The sequence below is a fragment of the Hylaeus anthracinus genome, unplaced genomic scaffold (assembly GCF_026225885.1).
Source record: "Hylaeus anthracinus isolate JK02 unplaced genomic scaffold, UHH_iyHylAnth1.0_haploid 12001, whole genome shotgun sequence".
Classification (NCBI taxonomy): domain Eukaryota; kingdom Metazoa; phylum Arthropoda; class Insecta; order Hymenoptera; family Colletidae; genus Hylaeus; species Hylaeus anthracinus.
In genome coordinates this window covers 6,195,801-6,213,239 of record NW_026534348.1, presented here as the reverse complement: position 1 = coordinate 6,213,239, position 17,439 = coordinate 6,195,801, and the positions used below count along the sequence as shown (strand labels likewise).

Sequence of the window (17,439 nt, the reverse complement as noted above, 5' to 3'; positions counted from 1 at the left end):
TACATAAATTCGCGTTATAATTCAATATTTTCGAAAATTATTGAATTTCTACAAAATAAAATCTGGATTTATATAAAGGACTTGTTTTCATAATTAATAACATAAATCATACATTGATAACTGTAATTAAATTTAATTATAGATAAATAAGGTTATGTTTATTAAATGTAACTAAAACGGTGGGAGACAGTATAATTTATTAATGTACAATTCGAGTATTACACTGTTATCATACAACTGGTAAATATCTTAAAATAAATAAATTTTCAGTGGCACGTTTCTATTCACAGAATATAATCGTTTTAAATAAAATTCTATCATAATTTACATTTAAAGCAGATAACCTAAGTACAGTCTATATCGGAGTAATACTGTACAATTTGAAATTATAGTTTAAAACATGTCCGATAACTTGAAAGGAGCACAATGCGTCTATTCTATATCATTCTATGTTACATAAGTTTCTTTGAAGTTTACAGAGACCTCATGATAATAATTATTTAACGAAGACAATTGATTACAGCAGTAGTGAATTCTGTTGTAGAACTCTGACCACCTAAATCTTTCGTCAATACTTTTCCATCGTTTAAGACACGGTTTAGTGCATCTTTGAGTTGTTCGCTATAACGTTTTAAATTAACGTGACGCAATAATTTCACGGCACACAGAAGCATAGCGGTAGGATTTGCAACATTTTTACCAACAGCCTCGGAATATGTGTGTCTTGCACCCTATATTATAAAAGATTTTTTGTTAAGTTCCATATAAATTTGAAATGAATTTTATTATTTTTTCACAGACAATTTGTTAATCTTACCGGCTCAAAGACAACGCACTCCGGACTGTAACTAGCACCTGCAACTACACCTGCACCACCGACTAATCCAGATGCAAGATTATCTAAAATATTACCATATAAATTTGGCAGTACCATTACATCGAATTGGTGTGGATTAGATACCATTTGCATTGTACAATTATCCACAATCATTGTTTCAAAGGTAATTCTGCAATTATAATGGAAAACATAATTACTATTTGCTGATAATAAGTTATGAAGTAACAAAGATCTATAGCTACCTAGGGTACATCTTAGCAATGTCTTGGCACGATTTTAAGAAGAGACCATCGCCAAGTTTCATGATGTTAGCTTTGTGAACGCAAGTGACTTTCTTACGATTATGTTTCACTGCATAATCGAATGCAAATTTTGCGATTCTTTGACTCTTAGCTGCTGTTACTATCTTCAAACATTCTACCACTCCCTTCACAGATTCGTGCTCTAATGCAGAGTATTCTCCTTCTGTTTGTTCTCTGATAATAATACAGTCCACATTCTTATGACGACATTTAATGCCAGGTAAAGATTTTACATGAACAACATTTGAATACAAGTCTAAACTTTTACGCAGTTTCATGTTCAGAGTTTGAAGTTCCCCGGTGTGGGAATGGTCTGGTGTTGCTAAAATGCCCTAATAAGTAATTATTGTCATTTAAAGTTAGAGTTTTAATATTATCATGGACCAAAATTATCATTCAATTATCGAATATGATAATGGTACCTTCAAGCATACTTGGTTTCTTGCGATACTATTGGATACTTGTTCAAGCGGTGCACTCAAAGTGGGGTTTACTTCAGAAAGGAAGTATGGTTCAAATTCAACCGGTACATTTGCTGCTTTGAAAACACTTTGAACTGACACAACTAGTTCTGGTCCGACACCATCTCCTGGTATGAGGGTACATTTTACCTTACCTTCTTGTTCAATTGACTAAAAGAAATAATTATATGCATAAATGACAATTACTTTTGAAGGAAAGTTCAATACATACGGTATCCTGTTGACGTACTGCTCCCACATGTAGTGCCCTAATAGTTCCTTTTTGGGCAGTCTAGAAATTAAAAAATTTGAAGCTATAAAAACATCAAATGCAATAAATTGTTGAGAAAATCTAATTTTTCTTTGAATACGACTGAATCATTCTTATCTAATTAAAAAGTTATATTTATAAACAACAGAGACGACAACGTAACGATTGAATAACAATCAGCGAAGTCATTCGTTTCATCGCTTTCTTTAATTGAATTCCAAAAAAAATGTATACGTTTGTATACGTATGTATACGTTTCGCATTTATAAAATAGAGTATCGATTTATTCTGTCGAATTTTCTTCGATACTAACTAAATAATAGTATACAACTTTGAAAGAAAATTTAGTTCATATGCAATGTCCTTGTGATAATCATTGGCACTTTCTTTGTTCGTACTTGTGTATTATTCAATTAAAGGAATTTCTGCATAAGATTTAACGTTAATTTTAATTAATGGAATATTAAAGATTTGAATAATCGTACACGGAACCTGCATTACCTGCGAAAATATCTTGCAGATGTTTCTCGCGAGTAAAGCCATTTTTCCACGATGGACTCTACTGTCGGTCTCACTCTCGCACTTGCACACCAGTAACGTATCAAATTTGGAAACAATCAGGACACTAGTATAAATTGTATTTCGCTCAAATTATTTTTTCATTCAATTATCTTACTTACAGCAGATACGTTAGCTACAATCTACGTAAAAAATTTAAAACAATGTTCAAGATAATATAATATTTAAATATACTATCGATAAGGTTGATTTAAAACTTTTATTAATAGCACAGACGTTCTCGTAATGTACATGAGTACGGACCTGGCATCATGACGATCGTTTTACTTCGTGTTTCTTCGGTGCACAGCGCTAATTCTAAATACATAGGTATGCGTCGATGACGTATCATCGTTAAAAAGTCCAATGATCAATGTTGCCACCGATTTTAAACAATTCCTCTAGTTTATTCATGCTCTACTCAGCTCTCCCATTTCTTCCTAGTAACGAGTGTACCGTTTAAATTGTACGTCTAATCGAAATATGCCATTTATAGATAGTCTGTTCCACTGCATTCTACTGTGCATGTACACTGTACAGTGGCGTGTAAAAGTTTCTGTCGTTTGTTTTTTTACTTCTTTGAAGGAGAAGTGCGCGCGGCTATTTACAAGTTTATGATATAAGTTATATTTTGAAAATGGGTTATCTAATGAACGAATGCTTGTGGGGAAAAATCTTATGGGGTGTGTTATATTTAATACATAGCGCCTTTAGGCTTCGAGTCTGTACAGGCACGTCAGACGTGTCCGAATTTCCTTTGGTTAGCTGGAAAATCGAGCCAACATATTTCAAATCCATTCAGATCAATTCAGATCGTTTTAAAAGTTGGTGAAATTTCTGTCGTGGTTGAAATATATACATTAATTTAATAAATATATGTATCACAGTCTAGAGGATTTTATTATGACAAGTTTAGCGGCATGGTCTCGCATAGAAATAGAAACAAGTGTAGAGGAAATTGGAGATAAATAAATCATACAATCTATTTTTATAAAATAGAATTTCATGGCCCCTCTTCAGTTTATTACAATTTATAGCTAGCATATTTTGGCTGAAGTAATTTCAATTATTCAGTTAAAATGACGGAGGAATCAATGCGTGAGTAACATAGTTTGACACATTATAAACATTCGTTCGTTGCACGTGTATTTTTCAGCGAAGTTCACACAACAAATTCGATTGAAATGCATATTATTAATAATAGTATAACATGATAAAAAGAATAGTAGTAATAAAACAAATCATGGTACTTTATATGTTTCAGAACAAGAGGTGACTAAGCATAGCTTTCGCCAGAAAGTATAGAATTACTTGGCATTTGAAGCTAAGAAGGAAATATTGATTACAATTCCTTCATGTTGCACCAGTTATTGGTGTCACAAGAAAGAAATTCAGAATCTGGTAGAAAATTGATGGTGTAATGGAAGTTGGTCAACCACTCGGAGTGGAGTCTAATGTAAAGGTATCCATTGCTTGTTCTTATAATAACAATGTCTTATTATTCGTTATGTTTACCTTCATTATTTTATACATTCGTCCGATTTTCTTTCAGATAGATCTCATAGTGTTGACTGATGATAGTTTAGTCAATCGATAAATAATATTTGTGACACAAAAGAATAAGTCAACATCCGGTATATATGTTATTTTTCTTGAGGAATATTTTCACACTAGGTAGATAGGGCTATAAAACCCATTCTATTTTCACGATGTTGTATTTAGAGTTAACATTGATAGTGTTGAAAGATAGGTGTGCAGTTGCAATACTTTTGTGATATTAAAAACGCGATTCATCGTTCTTATAGCATAGAGATAGGTAGTCATTACTTTAATCATCGTTATTGTTGATTTTGTTATTAATGCAACTGTTAGTAAAGTTTGCAAAGCTATCCGAACAGTTCGTTTCTTTGGCGGGTTTAAATTCCTCGAATCGAACGCAACGGTTCACGATTAAAAAAGTAAGTACTTACCTCGGTGAATCCTTAATTTCCAAGAAAATGTGAAGCAACTCAGGAGAGTTTCTGTCTTCGTAGCTCGACGGATAGTGAAATTACATTAGCTTTAATCGAATTCTCGGATAAACTTCTTATCGCAAACGTTTCGTCATTCTTTCGTTCTTCTATCTCGTCCTATTCGTGTTAAGACGGAGACGGATGATGTGGGCGTATCGTTCCGCGCTAGAAAGATATGCCTACATATAGAAATTCAAACGGAAGAACAAGGACTATCTCTAATAGTACGAAAATATTAAAAGTTCGAATCGAATCGAATCGATTGCGGACAGGTACCGAATCGTCGAAGTGTACAAATATGTATTTCGTGATATAACGTTTTCGTATACTTTTCGTGATCGTTTACAAAATTACATCGTTCTTGGTGTTTCTTTACTGTATAATTAAGAGTGCAATCGTTGATTTTGGGTGCGTTAGAATCTAAAATTCTTACGTTTTCGTGTATTTACCATTTCGAAAGCTCGTTTCTTCTTTCGATTAACGAAAGCGAGCAGGGCAGCGTTCCACGTGGCAGAATTTCCTAAAGAGGAAAGTTAAGCGACACGTACAAACTGTCGAGTGATTGCGGGAGTAGCAAGTCGTATAGAAAGTTTGGAGTTTCTTTGGAATCGTACGTTTTCTTCGATATTTCCAGATGAAAGAAGACGTTAGGAAAGAAAGTCGTAGACGTAGATCCAAAGTGCTTTCTAAGAGGATGCTACATTTGGTCGAGATTTTTTTTTTACTTTTTCCTATTTTTTCTTTTTTCATTCTTCTTTTTTTAATAAAAATAAACGAATACGTGATCCCTTACGGAGATAAGAGGGTACGGTAGAGAGATAGGGGTCGGGTAAGAGAGGGGTGTGCGAGTCAATTTTACGATAACTTTCGCTGATGATTGCGAAACAAAAGAATGGTGTCGGATAAAAAAGAAATAGAAGACTCGTTTAGGGCTCTACGACTACCCTATTCCTATTGAAAGCGCAATTATCACATTTGATCGTAAGGTAAGAGTCGCAAGACCGAAAAAGCGAAAAGATCGTCGTTCGGAAGTTTAGAGAACACAGAGAATAACCAACTTTACGCTCGAAAATGAACTTTTCAAATGTTTCTCGGTAGAGTGAGGCTGAGACTGAGGGTATACTATAACGACAATCCCATTACACTCGATGCGCGTACTCTTCGACGCGACCTTCACTTTTCATCGCGGGAAAAATCATTCCGATGGAATTTACGAAGTGGAGGGCTCCGGGCTTGCGTCGATGAAGTCGATGTCGGATGATGTTGCGGTACTCGCGCGTCTGCCTTGCCTCGGGCTCGGGCTCGGGGATGCGTTTACGTGCATCTTGACGTTCGTTGTCGAGACGCTCAGCAGATTTCGTCCCGACTTGTGGTTCGTCCTGTAATCGAGAGATAAAGTTAGAAAGAACACCCGGTAGACTTCCTTCATCGAACGTCTGTTTTTGCGTCGAATAAACGAAGCGCATCGGAGGAATATCGCTTGCTCCTCGTACGGCGGAATTTGACTGTTGTTGCAGTTGGCTGCCGTCCAATGATAACATGGAGAGCGCGATTGAAACTTCCACAGAACGTTTGTAAGTTTTTCGCAAAGGAGAATTTATGGGAGGCTAAATACGTAACGTTGTTCCAGATCGATGGTTCGACCTTATCTTACCGGCGCGTTCGACGAAAAGTTAAAATTCTGATTCTAATTTTAACTTGGTTACGTTTCATTGAAACCTCGTAATTGGAGTAATTACACTCACTTCAGCCTCTCTTCGGCACCCATCATGGCAGTGTTCAGTTCCTCTTCCCACTGTTTCTCCTTCCTCTCTCGTTCCTGTCTTTCCATCTCGCGTTCCCGATTATATACACGGTATTCCGGGATGAATACTTCCGCCAGCCCGACTACATCCTCCGAGGTTTGCTCGATTTTTAGAGATCTACGCGAACGATAAGAGAAACTATGTATAATAAGTGCTCCATTTCCCTCGCCAAGTCTCCTTGTTGAGTAGAGTAGAAACGAGAAACTGTTAATTTCGTTACCTTTGCTTAGCCAGACGTTTTTTTTTCTTGTGCAAGGGCTTCTTCTCGACGATCATCTCCTCGAGCTCGAACGTTGGGTCGCAATTGAGATGATCCTTTGGTGGTGTGAACGCCGGTTTGATTTGCTTGTTCAACACTTTGTCGAAGTCGAGGTCTTTCATCAAGCTTATTTGCTTCAGTTCCTTTAACGTCGATATCCGCGCGCCTGGTGCCACGGTTAACAATCTGTCTAGAAGATCGAGCATCGAGGGACTCCATCCGACAGGTGTTGGCCTCTCTTCCTACAGGATATTTTTTCTTTATTCGAACGGTTCGGAAACTTACTTGTCTTATCGAGGATGTAAAATGATTTTATCGACAATTTTACCTGTAAAATCCGTAAAGCTTCTCTATGCGACGTAGTGGAATGAAGAGAATAAGGACGTTCTCCTGCAAGGGTTTCCCATGCAAGAATTCCTAGACTCCACCAATCCACGGCGAAACCGTAGCCAAGTACACCGTACTCTTCGCAGGAACACATATAAATTTCTGGAGCTGTGTCAGAGAAGTATCGAGAGAAATTAATGTTTGGAAACCTCGGGTTGCAATACTTGCAATGCGTCGAATCTATTTTCTATTTCTTTCGATATAATTTCATTCGCGACACTCTGTATAGTGGCCGTGTTTTATATTGGATTAACCGAAGCAATGACGCAACAATCGTTCAATTAATTCGTTACCTATGTACGGTTTTGTTCCTGACATCGACGTCGCTAATTCACCGTTCTCCAGCACCGTTGCGATGTTGAAATCCGTCACGTGCGCGTGTCCTATGCAGAACAGAATCCTCGTTATGTAAGTTACACGTACACGCGTATTTGTAGGGAACGTTGCGACCCTTCAAGCGCGATTGCAAGCTTTTCGTTTCTTCGAGGGAAAGAATTTGATCGGATCTTGCGTGAAATCGATTAAACGTCAGTTGCCGTCCGGGACCGATTGACAACATCTGTCGAGTGATGTAAAGCGTAAACTCTCCTTTTTAATTTCCAAAGAATTCTGAAAAGCTCGATTCTCGGCTCCCCATTGAGCGGTGAAAGGATTAAGAAAGCGAAGACTTTGCTTTGTGTGGGTCGCGTAGGAAACTTTTTACGAACAAATGAGACGTTTCGTGCGAGATGAAACGCGAGAGCAGTCGCCGGGTGACACCGGGCCCCTAATTTTAAATGATGCAGAAGCAATTCCGAGGTTTAAACAGCTGTCGGCTAAGTGCAGCAGGAAATTAGGGTTACCCTTTCATCGGGGTCTTGCATCTGGTATAACGCTTTCCCCAACCCTTTTCCTCTGCCTTCTTTCACTTTGCGTTCAAATCCACTCCATCGCGACTAGTTGTTTCATTCAGTTTTTTCTTTTCCTACGAATATACATCGGAACGTTTCGTCACAGGTCGAGTTTCATGGTACGCGAAATCCTGCAACTGGGTCGGTTAGTAATTCGTAAAATGAACCAAAGGAACATTTGTGTTTTTGATTCCCGGTGAGATCAATTTTGCTGGCGAAACTCTAGTCGCCGCGGAGCTATGCAAGCGACATACTTCAAATTCGTCGGTGAAATTGCTCAACCCGAGTGCTCCACTGGATTTCGACTTTAATCAATCAAAATTACCCGCTGACGAGTTTCATCTACTAAACCGAGAAACTTTAACGCGAATGCGGTGTATTTTGTACCCGCTTACGATTATATTTTCATATTTATTTTAGCGATAATACCGCAGAATTCACAACTTCATTTTTCTTCGCAATTCTGCTGAATTCATACAAAAATTTGAACTCTCCCTCCGTTAAAAAATTCTGTCGAATGCGAAGAAAGTCTGGCTGTTTTTTCAACCCTTTGCGCTTCTTTAGATCCATCAAAGTACATATACAGTCAAAGAAAGAAAAATACGGTTCCGAATAAAAAAGAAAGAACGCGTTACACGCTACGGTTTATATTCTCGTGGTACACGAGATCCTATAGAGTGAACTCCTTTTGGATTGTATTTTCCGCGACGGTATACGTTTTATATCAATAACCATATATTAACTCTTTTTCCAGTCGATTGTATCGAATTTCGGACATTCGAATATCGTATGTATGCGAATATTGCGTTCCATCGCTCTTGGAGAAAATTAAATATCTTCTCGAAAATCGTTCAAGAATTCCATGAAGCATCCGAACATTGGTAAAAAGTAATTTTAATTAGTTTTCCAAACTTTGAGAACTTTACGGAAAAGGAACAAAGAGTTTACGGTGTTAACCAAGTACAATTTTGATTCGCCTCTGGCAATTCGCATTTCACTTTGCGAGAAGTTTTCTGTTAAGAGCGGTGCTTCAAGTAAAAACTTTAATCGCCTTTTATTAGGATTGTTCGACTCGACGGTACCCATTTCTCAAAACTACTTTCAGACTTCAATGTTCGAACTTCATTTCCAACTCGTTCAAAGTCTTGTTTTCTTTTTTTTTTTTTTCACGATTTGAGGGAAAGTCGGTTCATATCCGTGGCTTTGTTCGCGGATTATACGAAAAAGTTGGTGCTCGTCGAAACGAATAATAGACTCCTGTCGTGCTTGTTATAATCTCGCCGCTTGTCTTCAGTCTTAATTCGTTCGAGGTGTAAACTCTTTGCAAAAATTCTTCCGTCGTAACCGAACGAAACGTGTACTTTGAAACAGTAGTTTCGTAACAGCAATGTTTTCGTACAGAGAATTCTATAGAAACCCCAGAGCGTTTACCCGGCACAATTCCTCAATATCCATGAACAACGATGAAGCAATTCCTTGATTGCGATCCATATCGAACGGGCCAGAAGTCGTTTGATTGGTACGTTTGTTCGTAACAACGTCGAAATCGGATATAAACGGATCGGTTGATATGGAAACGAACTAACCGAGGAGTTCCGTTCTCCCTAACCCAGAATTTCGAGTTGAACGTGGTAGACTGGTCGACTGGTCCACGCGATAGGATGCACGGTATTGAATGCATGCAAATACGACTACTACATGTATCGATAACGTACGAACCGCTAATGAAAGATGAATGGATGATTGAATTTTTGAACATACGAAGGAAAGCGTAGTACGTACCTTCCTCGTCCAAGAGGATATTGTCGGGCTTTATGTCCCGGTGAACGATTTTGTGACTCTGCAGATAATCAAGGGCCAACGCGATTTCTGCGACGAAAAGTACGACGCTCTCCTCCGTGAAGACGACCTCCTGTTGTATGTGATACCTCAAATCACCTCCGAGGAGCAAATCGGAAACCATGAACAAATCTTCTTCGTCTGAAACAAAAATATCTCTCTCGAGGAAACCTTGATTTCCCGATGTACTCGTACATATTGCTTAAATTCGAATCGTATAAGGAACCGTACGAATAACTGTTTAGAAAGCGTCGTATTTTTAGTTTCTCTCTTCCTTCGGCGATATCGTTGGTCGACTGATTTTAACGTCCTTAAGGATCGCCATTGGCTAATCGATAACAATAACGACCACGCCGACGGCGACGTTGGAAGAGCTTTAATCCGATCGATCCCTATTCGATTCGAAGAATTCGAACGCGCACGTATGTACGGATACGTAGACGAACAATCGGCTTACCTTGAAAGCTAAACCACAGATTGACTAAGCAGGGATGTTCGAGTTGAGAGAGGATTTCCACTTCTCGCGCGACGTTCTTTAGCGCACCCCTTTCGGCGCACTCTCCCTTGTGAACGTACTTCATCGCGTACATGTTTCCAGTGCGATCACGTTTCTGAACTATGCACACCTATTAAGAAATAATTAATTGTTCGTTACCAGACAAGGGACAAATAATGAGCAGCTGTTGCCTGCAGAGATAATTAGCCATTGTTCGGAGATAAAACGGGCGCATGGGCGCTGAATGTTTGCGAAGATGATACAGTATAGCGCAACTACGGACTATGACATTTTCAGATTCGAATATGACTCCGTAACTATTGCAGGTGTATCTGGGACGAACCGGAACGAAACGAAACGAGACGATGAATAATTTATAGCAAATATTCAACCGGTAGAGATAGTTTTGTATACGCGCATCTGAAAAATATTCAGTCATTTTCCTCGAAAATAAAATCCATCGTATAAACTATTTTATATTCTATATTTTCGATCGTCCTCTCGCAAATCATTACCATATTAATTTTCCGGATACAAATTTGGATTGTTAATAGATAGGGGATGAATTATGTAAGAGTATATATAATATACTGTGTAATCAGTAGGAATAGCTGTTCGATGCATGCGACAGAATATTTAAATACATATTTAGCTTATTAGCGTGTAGCGGATGATTTACGAAACTAATCGTAAGCTTAATGCAGGAATGTGCCGCGAGGTAATTATTTCGCTCCAAAGTTTGCAATTTTAAAAAATCTCGAAATAAAAAGTTCGTAAACCGATATATTAGGGGCGAAGTACGAAAGTGGAAAAAATTTGTTGTCAGTTCTATAAATTAAATAAATTAAATTAAATTAACCAGATCAAATTAATTACGCGACGATTCGCGAGGCACCGAAGCTTCTAAATTAAACATACGCAATTTAACGATAATCAACTTTCCGTTAGCCTTCTATTTGCATACCGCATTATATACACGAATTAAATATTATCAATTAATATTGGTTCGATAACTTGTCCGATTATCGCTTTGATATTATCCGAACGATTACATTACTTGCAAACTCGCAGATTATATTGCCAAGGTATTATTACAATATATGCGTCAAATTTCAAGAGCACTCGAGCGTAAAAAGCATATGGGGAGTTTAATTAAAGGTGCAACGTCGAGAAGTGAACTCCATACCTTGCCAAAGCTTCCTTTTCCAATGGCGCGAAGGATTTGAAAGTGATCGAAGTTTACTGGAACGAGAAACAATGGAGAGAGTTAATGAAATACTTTTCTACTAAACGAAGAGTCGAGCTTTCATGAATTCGCTATTGTATAAGAGCATGTAACAGCGATTCATAATTAATCCAAATCGAATTGAGATGGATACGTAGCGCAACTACGTTAGTGTTGCGAAATCTGCTCGGCAAAGATCGATCTAGCGTTTCCGAAATTTCGTTCAATTTTTTATTTTCTGAGGGCGAAAATAGTCGGACGTTTTTAGGACAGGCGGAGATCGAGCGCGATTGTTTCCTACAAAGGAGTAATTAACGGAAAACTTGAACTCCCCCGTGCACGAACTCGCTGGTTAGGCAAACTAAGGGAAACCACAACTGACAAAGTTTGTCGTCGCCGATGTTGCGGAAACCTGCTTCTAAAATCGTTTCGTCGTATCCCGTCCTGTCGTATCCCGTCCTGTCGCGTAACGTTCTCCGACTAAATTTTGGTAGACGCGTTGCCGAAATCACGACAAGTTCCGTGTTTCGGAAGCACATGTTTGTGACTGATTTCTCATCTCGATCCCGAACACAATTCAATAGCTTTCAATGAAAATTACTTGCTCTAGGTTGCGTTTATTGCAAACGGCAATTGAAGATATTCGAATAGAATAAAAAACTTGTTTACCAATCATACTCTATCAACGGGAATTTTTCACCGCGAATCCATGTACGAATGCGGAAGTAGGTATAAGTATATTTTGTATAGGAGTTTAAGTATCGCCGTTACGTGAAGGTTGAGTCAAGTTTCTTAGAAGTCGGACAACCTTTCGCATTTATTCGGTGATGCGCGAAGATGAAGTCATCGAGCACGATCGTTTCCTACGTCGGTTGAAATAGTCGCGGCATTTACCTTGAAAATTTATGCGTCGTTGGCAGAAAGCAAGTGTACCGCGTCCACTCACCTTCTTCTCCAGGGGATGGGGCGTTTCGCGTCGACTGGTTGGCACCCATTTTTGCCCCTCACTGGATCTTGATACGTGACACGAGAGGTGGTGGTCGATGTAACGCGAAGCCGAGTACTTTTGTCGAGCTGGGGAAAGACAGCCACTCGGAAATCTCATGCTTCCACCTCCTCGTGGCTCGGTTATTCATCGAATCGACCCTTTTCCCACCGACGCCAACGACTTTGCCCTTGTTCGCCTCGTTTCGTGCTCGAGTCACTTAATCTTATTTCTTTTCCTTATTCCTGCTCCGCAATTGCGGCTGTCATTAGATCTCTATCCGTAGGTTACTTCTCCGGTTAGGATTTCGCGAACCGCCTCGTTCCGTCCCCTCAATTTTCTTCCGCCCTTTCCCCGAAACTATTTTCTTTTCTATCCATTTCTACTCGTACCTCGCGATCGCCGTTGTACTTATTTTATTCTTGCCTGTTCTCTGGGTCCTTAGGCTACTTTTTCTCGATGCCATCGAGTTCTGACATTTCGCGGGAGCTCGTCAGTCGTAAGTCTCTTAAAGTGTTCGAGCTTTCCTTTGCTTTTGCGCTTTTTCTACTTTGCTTTGATCTTTAAGTTATCTATCTTGGTCTGCCGGCAACATCGTAAATCGCTTTTTTCTTCGATGTCCTCGAACTTTTATTTCTCGCTCAAGTTTGTCACTTTGCAGCTTGTCATTTACTAATATTTTTTCCCTGTTTTTCCGCGGTGAACGTCTCCTTTTTCCTCATCGAGTTTCGTCTTCCGGTGGGGAAGTCTGTAGTAGGTCGAACATCGGAAACGAGAAATCTCCGAGAAACAGGCCTTCGTTCGTTCGTTCGTTCGTTCGTTCGTTCGTTGGTCGATCGATCTCACCGGATCCAGCTGGCGGATTAATTACTGCAACGTCGATTCGCGGATTAATTAATACCAACTTGGTGCTGATTAGTGGAACAATGCGGTCGAAGAGACTGTTCGAAATTAACTAATCGGCTAATCGATTATCGAAGAAGATTCGCGAAGCGGAAATCGCGACATCGTCGAAAGAAAATGTCTCGCTGTTCTGGACCGTTGGGACTGTTGCGAACCAAATTCATCGTATCGCTAAATACAGGGTGAATTATAAATATTTATATAATAGAACGGTAATTAAAAAGTAAGGGATGCTTAGCATCAGTATTCCTGTAAATTGCAAATTATGAATGCCTAGATTTCGCTTCGTAAGCTCGTGCAAATATTTGTACACGGGAATATGTACACGTTGCTTCCTTTCTGAAAGCTAAGTAGCTTGAATGCATGCCTTGAAAAAGTCTCATTAAGTAACGCTAATTTCCTCGCGAAATTACGTTGCAAAGAACTTGAACGCGAATTCCACAAATTTCACGGATGAAAGACTCCCAGCGTTTCAGCAAATAAACTCGCTCGTATTTTACACGAACAACGGGGGACCCGTTGTTTTTTTTTAATCTCGTTTGAGGAATAACAAAAGGCTTCATAAACCTGTTTGTTTAATGCGTATATCGACGAGAGTACGGGGATGAAAAATCGGTCTTGGAAAACTCGCGAGACGTACGTTTCTCGCGTCCTCGGCTAACGTTTCTCCCGAAGCGACAATAGCGTGTATTATCAACGTAACCAAAGACGTGGGTGAACCAACGCCAATGAAAACTTTCGTATCGTATGGCGTTCAAAGTAAAGTTTCAAGCTACACCATAAAATATACGTTGCCATCTTTCGTACTCCGTTCACGTTCTCTGTCTCTTCCGCTTCCAAAGTAACGCTGGGTACTGCGCAAGCAGAAGATATGTATATCTTTTACTTTTACTTTTGGCCAAAACGCGGCTGAATGATGAGCGTTAATCTTTTTTTATCAATTTTTCCTGAAATTCAGCAGATTTATTTATCGAGCTTTTGATTCGTTATCCAAAGAATAAAAATACTATACCAATTGTTTAACCTTTGCTTGCGTGTTGGTCGGATATCTCATCTACCCTCCATTCTCAGTACTCTATTTAATTGGTTTCACGACGCGAAGCTTGTAACAAAACGTTAAGAATGCGAAAATTTACGTTTCGTCTAGAATTTAGATAGCGTAGCGCTACCACGGTAGTCTCTTTGGTAAGGCGATCCAGAACAACTTGTCTTACAATTAGTCGCCGTTATATTTAGATCTGCTTGGATCGTCTTACGAAATTCTTGTACGAAAGTTTTGGAGGCACAATCGTATCCTTGATATAAATCGTTTCCAAGTTTCAGACGTGGCGCCGTGTTGGACGAACAGAGGATCGTGATTAACGTTCAAACAATTATTTTCCACGTGTCACCATGTTGTACGAATATAACGAAAGAAAAGAAAAAATTATGCTGTGAAACGAGCCGAGTCGAGCGATTAAGATAAAGATGACTTTATCGCGAACCATCGTATGCAACGTAAGACCTATTCCCGTGTACGTCGATTAAAGTTGTCCGAGTGTTCCATGCGTTCCAGTAGTTTATAGTCGGAGGTAAGAAAAACTCGGGTCGTCGAACCGAGTCAAGTAAGTACTCGGTCGTTCGATCGACGGTAGCTTTTAACGTCCGAATGTTCGACTTGTTTTTATATTTCAGCCAGGTAAATCGGATGATTTTTCTCGAATATTCCAACACCTCTAACGTTGGCAGATTTATTCGCTACCAAGATGTAAAAAACGCTAGAAAAGGCCAGGAACCATGCACGAAACTAATACGATAGATTGCATTTGCACCGTGTATATCTCTTCCATCGATTACAGCAACGAATCCACGGTTCACCGCTATTACCTACTTCTCACCGAGTGTTTCGAATACTTTAATCGTCAAATGTGGTTGATCGTTTGTGCGTGGAAACGGTATCGATCGAGTTCAAACGATTCACTTTCACCCTTGTGCATGTAGCCGGCACGCTCGATCGCGTTCTTTGCAAAGAGAAGAGTGGCGGAACCGGAAAGAGAAGCAATGTCAACAACGGTGACGCGCACAAGAGGATCTCCACGGTCCATTCAGGGTATCACCGACGAAAAACGAACGACGAAGTACGTACGCGTTGGCACGCGAGTCTGTGTATCGTTCAAACGCGGCCAGCATGCCACGACGACGTGGAAATTAAATCAAAGAAAATGGATCGTCGCGTCGATTCGCGCGCGAAAATCGCGAATGTTTGTGCTGCCGCGATCACGGTTGCCGCACGAGTGTCGATGTTCCACGGTTCAACGAAACGACGCTCGTGCTCGAGTACGTGGATCTACGCCGGCGTCTGCGCCGAGACGCCTACAACGGTGGCTGCGTTTAACGACGCAACATTACGCGTCTTCGCGGCAATCCTTACTTTTTCTTCTCGGATTTCTGTCCTCTCACCCGTGAAAATAACCTCGATTACCGTTAACATGTACATCACGAGGAAGTAGTTATCGGACGATATAGATCAATATTATTTCCTAATATTAGATCCCAGTGACGAATGCGAGTCCAACTGAATACGATTTAAAAGAGATCGACAATTCATTTCATTCGTATCCTTTTATCGATGTCAGTCGATACGATACAAATAGTTACAAGTGACGCGAGAAGGTCACCGTAAATCCAAATTTTCGTTTTCAAGTTCGCGCAGAGTTTGACGAGATGAGATATAATTAGAGAGGGCACGCGAAGGGTTCATCGTCCTCGACGTTACGGACGGTAACCCTTTGGACGACGAGCAGGTGAGAGTCGCGATCGATTCTTGATTCTAATTCCAGGTATTCGCGACTCGTTGGCCTTATACAAAAAAACGACGACGATCGACAAACTCGTAAGATTCCTCGGAATAACTAGCCCGGGTTTGCGTCAGTCGGCTCGGTACGAACCAACATTGATCTTTTAAAAGCGACACGCTTACAATGGCAACGATACAACGATAGAATGAAAGAACGTTGCAAAGGCCATGCGAACCTCGAGGAGGTGACGCGGGAAAATAAGGTTGTCATTCGCGATGCTAACAATGCTTTATTCTCGCTAACTTGTATTAGCATTGTACATCGTCGCGTTGACTTTCACCGAGTTCGAAAAGTGACAAAGTTAGCTGATGGCAGTAAATAAACAAAGGAGTCCGGCAACAAAGTTCTGTATTGTTGTTGCAGCTGCCGTCATCGTTTCCTTTTATGCGCACACGCACTAGACGCGTCCTGTACACGAGCCAATCGTGTCCGCGTTTTTCATCCGCCCACGTTCACCTACGTCCCACCACCGCCGTCTCGTTGTTATTTCTCCTTTCATTTTGCTCCCTGGCGTGGTGTTTTCGCGCGAAGAAACGACTTTTCCTCTTCGTCGTCGTTACAAAGCTGTCTAGAAATTTCACCCTTTGGTTTTGCGCCTCTGTGCGCGCGCTCCGGAAACTCGTTGTTCAGACGATTGACCCGCCGTTAATTCATTCTCCTTTAAGGTTTCGTTTCAATTAGAGACATTTCGTTCGACGTAGGTATCATGCGAGTACGAGTTCGCTCTCTTAATTTCGTTTTTTGTGACTGTTTTTTTTTTTTTTTTTTTTTATGGAGCTATCGTTTCCAAACTTTACGTCGCGCTCCGACAACTTTGCGCGCGTTCCAAGGAAGCGTTTCCGCGTAGAAACGCTGCTTTTTCAAGGGTTAAATCCACTCCGCATAGTAGATTTTGAGTACGTCATCGATTTGCGAGGCAATCCGGTTGCATGGCCAAAATTTATGGTAATCGAAGTTACGGTAATTCAACGAGGTCATGGAGTTTGGAGTCCTGCTGGCCCCTCGATAACGCCGACTCGAATAAATCCAAGGATAGATTAGTTAACGGAACTTGCGAGATCTATAGATATAGATTCCTTAGGTAACCAGGATGCGTTGTAATACGAATTGTTCGCCTCAAATTGGAGATTGTCGAATATAAAGATTCCGAAGGAAAGTTTGTATACACGAACTTGGATTTTGTTTGGGGTAACAGCGAGCATTCCACGGAGATGTCGATACGATAATATTTGCAATACCGTTTCGGTGTTTGTCAACGACGACTAGTGACTCGTGACTCTCGTGACTCGTCTCGCGAAACGAATCCGATCAATCGAGAAAACCGAACGATGGTCGGGGTTCGACTCGTAAACTGGGGGAACGCAAAGGCGG

The 17,439-nt window shown here is 40.2% G+C and overlaps 2 protein-coding genes and 1 long non-coding RNA gene across 7 annotated transcripts; 1 reads left to right on the top strand and 2 right to left on the bottom strand.

The window, feature by feature from the left end:
* Nucleotides 1-179: 179 nt before the first annotated feature.
* On the bottom strand, nt 180-2,464 carry LOC128890741 (isocitrate dehydrogenase [NAD] subunit beta, mitochondrial). Its single transcript, XM_054149539.1, has 6 exons — nt 2,374-2,464; nt 1,834-1,893; nt 1,563-1,772; nt 1,081-1,472; nt 818-1,007; nt 180-731 (listed from the first exon to the last, which is right to left on the bottom strand). The coding sequence occupies exons 1-6, from the start codon at nt 2,413-2,415 to the stop codon at nt 501-503; spliced, it is 1,125 nt and encodes a 374-aa protein (XP_054005514.1). The 5' UTR covers nt 2,416-2,464; the 3' UTR covers nt 180-500.
* LOC128890748 (uncharacterized) lies at nt 2,450-11,076 on the top strand. 2 transcript variants are annotated; one of them, XR_008460672.1, is made up of 3 exons: nt 2,450-3,528; nt 3,695-4,104; nt 10,445-11,076. It is a non-coding gene; the product is annotated as an uncharacterized LOC128890748 (long non-coding RNA). The 2 variants fall into 2 exon arrangements; XR_008460671.1 differs by lacking the exon at nt 10,445-11,076 and having other exon boundaries at nt 2,509-3,528; nt 3,695-3,892; nt 3,983-4,713.
* On the bottom strand, nt 4,845-15,487 carry LOC128890740 (serine/threonine-protein kinase 32A). 4 transcript variants are annotated; one of them, XM_054149535.1, is made up of 10 exons: nt 14,945-15,487; nt 12,290-13,198; nt 11,305-11,360; nt 10,080-10,248; nt 9,566-9,763; nt 7,187-7,276; nt 6,835-7,001; nt 6,468-6,748; nt 6,188-6,364; nt 4,845-5,821 (listed from the first exon to the last, which is right to left on the bottom strand). In XM_054149535.1, the coding sequence occupies exons 2-10, from the start codon at nt 12,336-12,338 to the stop codon at nt 5,653-5,655; spliced, it is 1,356 nt and encodes a 451-aa protein (XP_054005510.1). In that variant the 5' UTR covers nt 12,339-13,198; nt 14,945-15,487; the 3' UTR covers nt 4,845-5,652. The 4 variants fall into 4 exon arrangements, with proteins under 4 accessions (XP_054005510.1, XP_054005511.1, XP_054005512.1 ...); XM_054149536.1 differs by having other exon boundaries at nt 15,043-15,487; XM_054149537.1 differs by having other exon boundaries at nt 15,102-15,487.
* Nucleotides 15,488-17,439: the final 1,952 nt, after the last annotated feature.